Genomic DNA, 11,082 nt, shown 5'->3' on the forward strand with positions numbered 1-11,082 from the left:
AAGGATGGTCTAAATAAAAAAATCACACATGAATGAAGTCATGACTTCTATTTTAAGAGTTACTAGTATATCTCCCGTGCTATGCACGGCTATTATTTATTTGTATGTAGATATACACTAAATATAGTAGATATAAATTTAACAATCTTAATTTGCATTTTATTTTATTTTTAAATTGATATTTATAACTTACAATTGCATAATATAAAGAGCCCTAATATAAATCCTGAAAGTAAAATATTGATCTTCTTTCAAAACCAAATAAAAATTTATACATATGAAACACAAATTGAAGAAAAACATGTGTTTTCCATAAGTACTATTAATGTATCAACCTTAGTTTGTAGATAAATTCTATTAGTGTCTTTTGTCGTGTTTATCTCTTTTTTTTTTCCAATGGATGCTTTTGTTATCTTTCACTATAACTTTTACATTTCTTCATTTTCAATGCTATACATGCTTTGACATTTTGTTTCCAAAAAAATCAGCCAAATTTTGTTAAGCTTAGAAGAAAAGTAAAAGTGAAAAAGTGTATATAGATCAAAAGTAAACAAAATAAACACATAAATAAAAAAAATAAGGAAGACCAACCTGGTCACTGATCAGATTAGTAGGTGATATATGAATCTTTTTCATTTTTCCTCTCACCTGAATTTCTCCAGCTCCATTTGTTGTCTTCTAATGATCATCATTTTTTCTCTTGTGGCACTTCTCAAATTTCTTGAAGATTTTGTACGCTTGCTTTACGGCGAGTCTCTATTATTCTCCTTCTCTTTTTTTTGTGTGTCCTTCTCTTTTTTTTTGTGTGCACATTACCACACAAAATAAGAACTTCCAAAAAATCCAGAATTGATTTAATCTATTTTGAAAATGACATCGACTTCGTTTACTTGCGTTATCACTTTCACCCAGCATGTAGCAAAATGTTTATAAAAAAAGCTATCAGTAGATTATAAAAGAAACGGTCGATGAAAAAAAAAATTCAACATGACGCAATTTAGGATTTGAGGAGGAAGAGTTTGAGTGTTTTTAGCGTAAATAACCTGGACACTACTAACGTTCATCAGCCAATTTTGGAGTATGACTGGCCTGCCCGTTTGAAGCCTATTGTTGTGCCACCGTGGGTTTGCCAGAGATTTCGTTGATATTGATCCACCATTCGATACTATGGATACGGTTAATAAAATTTTCAATCTATCTGTTTAAAATTGCAATTTCACACTTTAGACAGAGAGTTAGAAGCTGTTACAAAGAATTTAGGAATTTAAGCAAGTAGAGATGAATTTGAGTAAAAGCTCTGTGAGTTAAATTTTTATCTAAACGAAAGATTACCGTTTCCAAAGATCGTGAGATGATGGTGTAGTGTGAGGAATATTAGGAACTTTTAATTTTTTTTATAGAAAAGATTAGTTGAGATAAGCACACGAAACTGTTTTGTATTTTTTTTTGCATTTATGTTTTTAAAATTTGTAAAACATATGACATGTGTCAGATTTCTATTTGTTAGGCGACTTGCGCTTTAGTATATAAAGGATTTTTGGGTTCATCCCCTAGGGTGAACCTAGAGGTTCACCAACCAATAGAATTTCATTATTTTAAATTCGATATCTTTTAAAAAAAGAAACAAAATATTGTCAAGTTATTATGTTTTTAAAATAAAAAGATAAAAAAAATAGTTGTTACAAAAGAAAATATATTTTTTTAAATATTGTTAACGTCGTCAACAAAACACTAAACCCTAAATCCTAATCCCTAAACTCTAAATCCTAATTTCTAAACCCTAAATTTGAAACCCTAAACCCTTGGGTAAACCCTAAACCCTTGGATAAATCATAAACTCTAAATCAAAAACACTAAACACTAAAATCCTAAATCCTTGAGTGTTTTAGTGTTTAGTATTTTTGATTTAGAATTTATGATTTATCCAAGGGTTTAGGGTTTACCCAAGGGTTTAGAGCTTCGGGTTTAGGGTTTAGGGATTAGGATTTAGGGTTTAGGGTTTAGTTTTTTCTTAAAAATATTCTTTTTGTAATTACTACTATTTTTATTTTTATTTTTTTATCTTTTTATTTTAAAAACATAATATAACTTGACAATATTTTGTTTCATTTTATAAAAAATATCAAATTTGAAATAACATAGTACTATTGGTTGGTGAACCTAGAGATTCACCCTAGGGGGTGAACCCAAGAATAAGTCATATTTTAATAGATAAAATGAGTTTGTCAAATCAAGGTATCTATCATAATTTGAGTGAGATGGATAGTAAAAGTTATCATATGAGTATAAAATTAGTTTACTTTACTCCTATTAAAACGGTTTTGGACATAAAGATATGGATAAGTCATAAGAAATCACCTTACGACCCGAAATTTATGTTGTTATTATATTATATTGTTTCTTGAAAATCGCTTATATTCTATAGACTAAGAACTTATAACTAATGTTTATGGTCTTATAGAGTTATACACTTATACACCCTTTTTTTTGTCGACACAGAGTTATACACCTAGCAGACTAAATCAAAGATATTCTATGAGATCAAGATTTATTTTAATATAATCATAAAATTTTAGATAACTGAATTCATAAATAGAATTATGAATTATTATAAACTAATATGGATTTCTATAAATACATCAAGAGTTTTGTCCAAAAAATGGCACAGAGTCGAAAAGCCAAAGAGGTACAAGCTTCTAAAAATAATTGTCTTCCGGAAGATGACAAAAAAAAAGAATGTCTTCTGAAACCAATTTCTCCGAAATCTCAAAATATCGGACTATAGTTATATATATATATATATATATATATATATATATATATATATATATATATATATATATATATATAACTTAAAATATACATTTATAAATCTGATAAATTAATAAATTTATTTGTTTTAAGTTAGACCACTTCAAAAAATGACATAATACAATATATAAATTAAATATTTATTTTTCTTCTAAATAAAAATTAGAGAAATTTCCTAAGATAACTTTTTTTAAGTTTTTGTCACAAAATAACATTTAATAAAGAAAATGACCAAAATAAGTTTTATTAAAGACTGAAAATATATTTTTACACTAGGATTAACTAATCTAGACTTAGGATTTTAAAGTTAAGGAGTAGAGTTTTGGAGACAGAGTTTCAAATTTAAAAAAAAATAAAAAATAAATTTTAAAAATTTTAAAATAAAATAGGCTATTTTGTTCATTTTCTTTTTTGATGGTTATTTTTATGAAAAATCTTTAAAAAGCTATTTGAAAGAATTTCCCTTAAAATTATTTAATGTTTTTCTTATTGTTATAAAGTATTTGGTACAAGAGAGAGAATCAATGATTCTTATTCAACCGAGTCTATAGAAATACATGTACAATACATATAGAATCTAGGATACGCAATTTGAATACACCAGAAGAGAAAAAATCAAACAAAAAGAACAAATGTGTAAAGTAAAATATCGTACTAGTAAATATTTCTTCTTTTATAAAAAATATTTATTCTGAAAAAGTAAATAATTTTTTTTAAGTAAATAACTTTATAAGTTAACAAGTAACATAGTTTTGGTATTATTGTGTTTAAAGTTTTAACTGTGACTGCCTTTTCTGAGAACTAATGTGAATGTGATACATATACCATTAAGTTTTTAAGTAATAGTGTACGTATTTTGAGATTCATCAGATCACGGAATAAACTCAAATAACCATAAACCAGATATGATTTTTCGTTTGGTGTGGTTGATTTGATGTAGGTTTACGTACAAATTGCAAGATAATATTGTGCAAGAGAAATACTATCCGCCGAAAATGAAGCCAACCATCCTTGGAAAATAAAACAATTCGGTGAGGATTTTATCCCAACATTATTTTGTTATAAGTATTCCTAACATTATTTTTGTTATAAATATTCCCAAACATTATTTAAGCTTTATATTAGAACGTTTTAAATTTTATAGTATATGAGATGAACGACATCGATCGGAATATTAGGAAAGGACTCGACATAGTCCAAGATCGACAGCCAGATTAATATAGAAAACGTGCATCAACCAGAATATTAGGAAACGACATAATCGAGTCCTAAAACTAGAAGTAGAAACTCTAGCACTTGAAAATTTATCATGACAGCCAAATTAATTACGAAACTCAAAACTAGTTCACACCAAAATTAACCAAACTACTATTTCAAAAAAAAAAAAATATGTATTTTGCATATTACTTAATATATACACAGTTGCTATTAAGCTATAAAAATTTGGTTTACATTATTTATTTTTGATTATTTTAAATAATGTTTAATGTTTCCACACCTCAAAAACGTCATTACCTACGTATATTTGATATACTTCGCCTCTATAAATGTTATTTGGATCTGTGGTCATTCCTACTCACATGCAAAACAAAACAAAAAAATGGATAAAAGATGGAGTCTTCAAGGCATGACTGCTCTTGTAACTGGTGGAGCCAGCGGAATCGGGTTCGTTTTTCTACTCTCTAGCTATATCATTATCATATTTTTTTCCCATTGCTACGTCCCCTTTTCTATGTAATGTCGATAACCTTTTGTTAAATTGTGGACTGTTCTAGGCATGCCATAGTAGAAGAGCTAGCTAGTTTTGGAGCTATAATCCATGTATGTGACATATCCGAAACACTGCTCAATAAAAGTTTAAGCATATGGGAAAAGAAAGGGTTTCAAGTGAGCGGTTCAATATGTGATGTATCCTCTCGTCCCGAGAGAGAAACACTAATGCAAACCGTCTCAAAGATGTTCGATGGCAAGCTGAGTATTCTTGTAAGTTAATCTTAACTTTTTTAAATATAAGTATATTCTTAGGGGAAAAATACCTATTAAGTAGTGGCAAATATAGTAAGATTTTTGTTACTCTTTGTTTTTGTTCAACATAGGTGAATAACGTTGGGGGAATTCGCCTTAAACCAACAACAGAATATGTGGCAGAAGATTTCTCGTTCCATATTTCAACAAACTTGGAATCTGCTTATCATCTTAGCCAGCTTTCACATCCTCTTTTAAAGGCTTCTGGATATGGAAGCATTGTTATGAATTCTTCTGTTGGAGGGGTTGTATCTATGGAATGCGGATCCCTCTATGGTTTATCGAAAGGTAGAACTATGGAATATTAATCAATAACAATAGACATAGTAAAACCAGTGGTGGTAGTCTAGTGGCACTTGAGGGAATAAACCTAACTAGGTTAAGACCCGCGTTTTGCGCGGGATAAACATTATATATATACATTATTTTATATATTACATGTTTATAACATATTATGAAATAATAAATATATATTAAATAATTGAAAAGTCATTATCTAATACTTATATAATTAAATTGGTGCGAACATATAAATAAATTTTATAAATTGAAAAATATATTTTCTATTTGATATGATATATAATTAAATTTAAATGATAGTAACATATATATGGTATATTTTAATATTAATATTTATTAGATGATGCCTTTGCACATATTTTTTTTACATTTGTATCTGTTATAGCAAAAAATCTAAATTAGTGATAACAAAATTTTCACTGTAGGATAAATGGTTTAAGTAATTTATAATATTTTAAAAAATTAAGTTGTCAATATTTTTTCAAATTTTTATCAAAAAAATGTTCAAAGTAAATTTCAAAATTAAGATATTTATGTATTTTTATATGGCATATAGTTTAATTTAAAATGATACATATACTTATATATTTTTTATTTTTGATACTTACTAAATGAGACTTTCAACTTATATTATTTTTTAATTATTTGTATCATGTCATAACAAAAGTTTTAAATCATAGATCACAAAATTTGAATGTGGAACTTTTAACAGTTTTATTAATTTATACTCGTTTTTAGAAATTCAAAATATAATATATAAATAATTTTTTAATTTTTTTATATGGTTACTATGATTATTTTAATTTATTTTAATAGCTTAAAACTAAACAAATATAATTATAATACACACTTATTTTTATCAAATCTTTATTATTCAAAATCATTAATTGTCATATATACTTTAGCCACATTAGGCAATTCCGTAATTTTATTTAAGGAAATAATGAAGCACATTAATAATGTATTTATTGTGGTTTAATAAAAAGCTTATTATATATTTTGATGGACCAACCTATTTTTCTAAGGATTCTAAGAATCATTTTAGTGATGACACGTAGCTACAAAAAAATGTTGCAATGCTTCTCAAATAATATATAGGGGATACGGGGAATCCTGGTTTGAACCCTGCTGGCCACATGGATATGGGCTATTGCTTTCGGCTCATTTGAATGTCCAGGAGAGAGTCTATCTGTGGGCTGTACCTCCACCCGAGGGTTAGGTCTGTGTCTTTAATAGACTCGGGTTTAACCTTTTCAGTTTCAGAAAAAGAAAACAATAGACATAGTAATCTTGTGAATATCTTTAAGGTTAATGTTGATTTACGTTAGTAAGTTGGTTTAGTGTTGTGTGTCAAAATTCAGAGCTGAAATGATAAGATAGATATACTATATATATGCGTGTGTGTGTGCATTATTTTAGATCTCGTCTTCATTGAAATAAGATTCTAAACACAGCAACAATTATTGTTAGATAGATACAAAAGATCCTAGTGTCAAATATAGCTCATGTTGTGTAACATATATAATAATATAAAGAGTGGTATGTCTGTTAGTTACCAGAAATATCGTATAGTAACAAATCTATACAAAAAAGACAAGCATGAAGGCTTTTGTGAATTTATTACTATGCGATACTTCTAGTGGGTAAATAGGTCGTTTATCCTCTAAATGATTAAATATTTTTTTTTTGTACAGGAGCTATGAATCAACTAGCAAGAAGTTTGGCGTGTGAGTGGGCAACTGATGGCATAAGAACCAACTCTGTTGCTCCTAATTTTATCCTCACTGATATGACTGCACCTGTAATCAATACCACCCTCCAGTAGTTGTTCTTATATATTATTTTCCAGTTAACACTTTGTACTTATCATTCTTATGTCCTATAATCTTGTGAATAATCAGGTTCTCGGAGACGCTTGTTACAGGAAGAGTTTGTTTAGTAGAACTCCACTTGGTCGCGCTGGAGAGCCAAAAGAGGTTGCATCACTTGTGGCTTTTCTTTGTCTACCTGCAGCTTCATATATTACTGGTCAGACCATTTGTGTTGATGGAGGTCTCACTGTCAATGGTTTCTCCTATCAGCCTAAGCCTTGAGCCATACTGGGTGTGTGTCTGAAAAATTTGTCTGTGCAAATAAGAAGAAAGTGATCCTTCTGTAGGAACATTATCTCATTTTCCATTTCCACAAGTTAAGGAATCGATGATTCTTTTTACTTTGTTTCCTATATATACATGTATAAACCATAAAATAATAATGAATAAAGACAGGATAACTTTGTTTTTTTAAAGAAAGTGTTCTTATGTTTCGTGTTAATGCGTTGCTATGATCGAGCTTTCTACTAACCATCGATTCCTTTAACTTTTTTTTTTGAAACATAAATTTACTTTAATTCAAACTCAATTCTTTCTGTTACAATAAAAAGAGGTAATGTACCATTCTCTTTGATTGAAAATATAAACTACACAAGAAAGTAGATAAGCAAGATAGTTCTTCATGAGAAAATGATACAGCAAATTCAAGATCAAGCTCGAATGCATCGATAATATCTTCACAATAAAACCGGACAGCTAAGATACATAAAGAAGCGACGTTGAGAGCAAACTATCACCATCGGAAAATACACAATTAGTCTCGATTGCATCTTTAGGCCCAATACAAACGACTACACAAGATGAAAAGCAGTGATAAAGCAAGACTTAAAGTTCGATAATGAAACAAAAACGACATCTCCTTTCATGGACAGGAAGAATGGTGGTATAAGGTGCTTCTCGCTAGAGACGGTGAATATGAAACTAGACCCGATGAACCCACGATAAATATTTTTCAAAGAAGAGATATGACAATAAACAACTAGAAGAGATTCCACTAAACTCACTAGAAATCTCTGAGGAGCTAGCCCAAACATTCAAGATCTTTAATAATTGAAACAAGACCTTTAATGGAAAAAAAAAAACAAATTTGGATAGATTATGAATCTTTTAGTAGCAAGTGTTAGGATATTAACACAAATCAGGTATAACTGATTAACAATGTTCTTATAAGATTGTTTAATAGATTTCTTATAAACCAAAAGATGTTCGACTGTATTCATTCGCTTTTGATTTACCATCTACATCGCTTACAACGATTTCACAAAGACTCCTCACAATCCTACACACTTTTATCATTCAAAGGATTACTAGAAAGGTGAAAGCAAAGTCATGAAAATTTCAGTAATTGACTGAACCTTCTAGAATAAAGCCCAATTATTAGGCCCATTAGAAGTTCGGAAGAGGCCCATTAGGTGGACTGAAAAAACACTCGTCTCGTAATAACAAGGGAAGAGTGTCACAATCAATAACTACACAAAAAAGGACCAATGAAATCAATCTGACAGAGCCGGTCGTCTCTTCTTGTCTCCCTCTCCTCCTCGCAAGCTCCACAACGCCGAAGGCAAAGAGCTTCACACTTGAAATCTCCGCTCGTTTTAATCGGAGATGGCGGAGAAGCCGGCGCCGGAGCAGGAGCAGACGAGAGCGATGGAACCGGCGGTGCTCGACGATATAATCCGGCGATTGGTTGAGTTTCGGAACACGAGGCCTGGATCGGGGAAACAAGTTCACCTCAGCGAAGGTGAAATCCGACAGCTCTGTGCCGTCTCTAAAGACATCTTTCTCCAACAGCCCATTCTCCTCGAACTCGAAGCTCCCATCAAGATCTGCGGTCTGATTCTTCCCTCTCTTTTCAAAAAAAAATGTGTTTTTTTTTATTCTTTGTTCTCTTTCTGTTCTGTTGTTATTTTGTAAGGAAATGGTTTGAAGTAGACTGATTTTTTTGGTTTTTAATTGTTAGTGCATGTTGATGTAACAATTGGTAGTTTTTAAGTTGTAATTTCGAGCGTTAATGTTGTTTTGGCCCTTTTAAGTGAGTCAATAAATTGGTGAAAAATGGTATTTTGAGTTCAGAACTCTAAAATTCAAGCGAATGGGTGGTAAAATGTGGAATTTTAACGTGAAGTTTAGTAGTAATGTTATATAAGACTTAAACAGGATTAAGAGTTTTGACATGTTCTTTTGAGGTTCGTTTTTTGTATATATGTTAACTAGTTTAAGTGACTGAGTTTTGATTGGTTCTCATGATATAGAGTTCTGTCTTTACTTTTACAGGTGATATTCATGGGCAGTACTCAGACCTATTGAGACTCTTTGAGTACGGAGGCTTCCCTCCCGACGCCAATTATCTCTTCTTAGGTGACTACGTCGACCGCGGCAAGCAAAGCCTTGAAACCATATGCCTTCTCCTAGCTTACAAAATCAAGTACCCTGAGAACTTCTTCTTGCTGAGAGGGAACCATGAGTGCGCCTCCATCAACCGTATCTACGGATTCTACGACGAGTGCAAACGCAGGTTCAACGTCAGGCTCTGGAAAATATTCACGGATTGCTTTAACTGTCTTCCCGTGGCCGCCTTGATCGACGATAGGATACTGTGTATGCACGGCGGGATCTCCCCGGAGCTGACGAGCTTGGACCAGATCAGGAGCATTTCGCGCCCCTTGGATATTCCTGACTCGGGTTTGGTGTGTGATTTACTTTGGTCGGATCCTAGCGGAGACGTCAAGGGCTGGGGAGCGAACGACCGTGGCGTGTCGTATACTTTTGGAGCTGACACGGTTGCGGAGTTTTTGCAGAAGAATGATATGGACCTTATCTGTCGTGCCCACCAGGTCTTTCTTTAACTCGTGTTATCTCTTGTCTTTTAGTTACAAAACTGTGCTAGCTTGATCTGAGTGTGTTTTATTTTAGGTTGTTGAAGATGGGTATGAGTTCTTTGCGGAAAGACAGGTTGTTACTGTGTTTTCAGCTCCCAACTATTGCGGAGAGTTTGATAATGCTGGCGCAATGATGAGCATTGATGAGAGCTTAATGTGCTCGTTCCAGATTCTAAAGCCGTCGGATAAGAGATCCCCATTTCAATGATAACAATTATCCAGTCACCACCATGCTTCAAATTAACAACACTCCAAAAAGGTAAAACTGTTTTACTTGTTATAGTGAACCTCCTTCTACATATCCTGCTTCAGGTTTAGCCAGTTCACAGTATTTGGCTCTTGGTTTTCTGCAGTTTATATTTTTGCTTCAGGATAGTGAAACTAATGGCAAAAATGAAATAGTTTTGAAGTCAACCTACCTTTAATGGTGTTATCGCATACATTTTGCTCAAGTTGATTATAATTTGATATGAGGGACAAGTATTTAAATGCAAATACATTAAGAGTTGCTCACATTATTCATGATGTAGCTCAGCTTCTGATTTTATGTTTTGGTATTTCTGCAGCTGAGGAGCTAGAGCCAGAATTTAATGGCGAAGATAGGCACATTGCGTAGCAAACACGGAGACGGTCTCGAAACAGAGTAACAACTCAGGTTTCTGCTGTGATGTGTGTGTTTTTATATCTTCGTTCTACTAGATTCTCATTTGTACCCTCTCTTATTTTTTTATGAAAACACCCAAAAACTAGTCTTAGTTTCTTCACCATAGCTCCCAGATTCTTGTATGATAATAACAAAACCACAAACCCATAAATTATCGCCAGCTTTTGCGGGTACTATTCACCAGCTTTTTCACATATGATGTTAAATGAAAAAAAAAAACTGTGCAACTGAGGGTTAACAATGAAAAGAATTTGTGTGCTGGAAAGAAGACAGGGATCTAACCAATAAAAAAAAATTGTATCAGACAAACAACCAAACCCAAACTCCAGATTCCTCTTGTGACTGTATCTCTCTCGCACAAACCTTTAGTGCTGCAAGTTTTTGTTATCATATCCCTAGCAGCCCCTCTAATTTTCTTCCTTTGTATTGGCGGGTAAGATCAAACCTATCGCTTCCTTGAAAGAGAAACACCTTAAATCTATCAGAATAGTTTTGCTTACAGTGCTGACTACCATCATCGATTACTCTACTC

General features: G+C 31.8%; 2 protein-coding genes across 2 annotated transcripts; both read left to right on the top strand.

The window, feature by feature from the left end:
* The first annotated feature begins 4,282 nt into the window (after positions 1-4,282).
* Positions 4,283-7,256, top strand: LOC106436176 (tropinone reductase homolog At2g30670-like). Its single transcript, XM_048780897.1, has 5 exons — positions 4,283-4,476; positions 4,587-4,794; positions 4,908-5,124; positions 6,831-6,937; positions 7,038-7,256. The coding sequence occupies exons 1-5, from the start codon at positions 4,298-4,300 to the stop codon at positions 7,227-7,229; spliced, it is 903 nt and encodes a 300-aa protein (XP_048636854.1). The 5' UTR covers positions 4,283-4,297; the 3' UTR covers positions 7,230-7,256.
* Positions 7,257-8,474: 1,218 nt separating this feature from the next.
* On the top strand, positions 8,475-10,726 carry LOC106436171 (serine/threonine-protein phosphatase PP1). Its single transcript, XM_048780898.1, has 4 exons — positions 8,475-8,838; positions 9,282-9,841; positions 9,921-10,145; positions 10,453-10,726. The coding sequence occupies exons 1-3, from the start codon at positions 8,613-8,615 to the stop codon at positions 10,092-10,094; spliced, it is 960 nt and encodes a 319-aa protein (XP_048636855.1). The 5' UTR covers positions 8,475-8,612; the 3' UTR covers positions 10,095-10,145; positions 10,453-10,726.
* Positions 10,727-11,082: the final 356 nt, after the last annotated feature.

Source organism: Brassica napus, chromosome A5, assembly GCF_020379485.1.
Source record: "Brassica napus cultivar Da-Ae chromosome A5, Da-Ae, whole genome shotgun sequence".
Classification (NCBI taxonomy): domain Eukaryota; kingdom Viridiplantae; phylum Streptophyta; class Magnoliopsida; order Brassicales; family Brassicaceae; genus Brassica; species Brassica napus.

Coding starts and splice junctions, on each gene's coding strand:
- LOC106436176 (XM_048780897.1), top strand. CDS start 4,298: ATGTTTCCACACCTCAAAAACGTCATTACCTACGTATATTTGATATAC. Junction 4,477..4,586: donor GGTGGAGCCAGCGGAATCGG/GTTCGTTTTTCT, acceptor GGACTGTTCTAG/GCATGCCATAGTAGAAGAGC. Junction 5,125..6,830: donor CCTCTATGGTTTATCGAAAG/GTAGAACTATGG, acceptor TTTTTTGTACAG/GAGCTATGAATCAACTAGCA.
- LOC106436171 (XM_048780898.1), top strand. CDS start 8,613: ATGGCGGAGAAGCCGGCGCCGGAGCAGGAGCAGACGAGAGCGATGGAA. Junction 8,839..9,281: donor AGCTCCCATCAAGATCTGCG/GTCTGATTCTTC, acceptor TTACTTTTACAG/GTGATATTCATGGGCAGTAC. Junction 9,842..9,920: donor TTATCTGTCGTGCCCACCAG/GTCTTTCTTTAA, acceptor GTTTTATTTTAG/GTTGTTGAAGATGGGTATGA.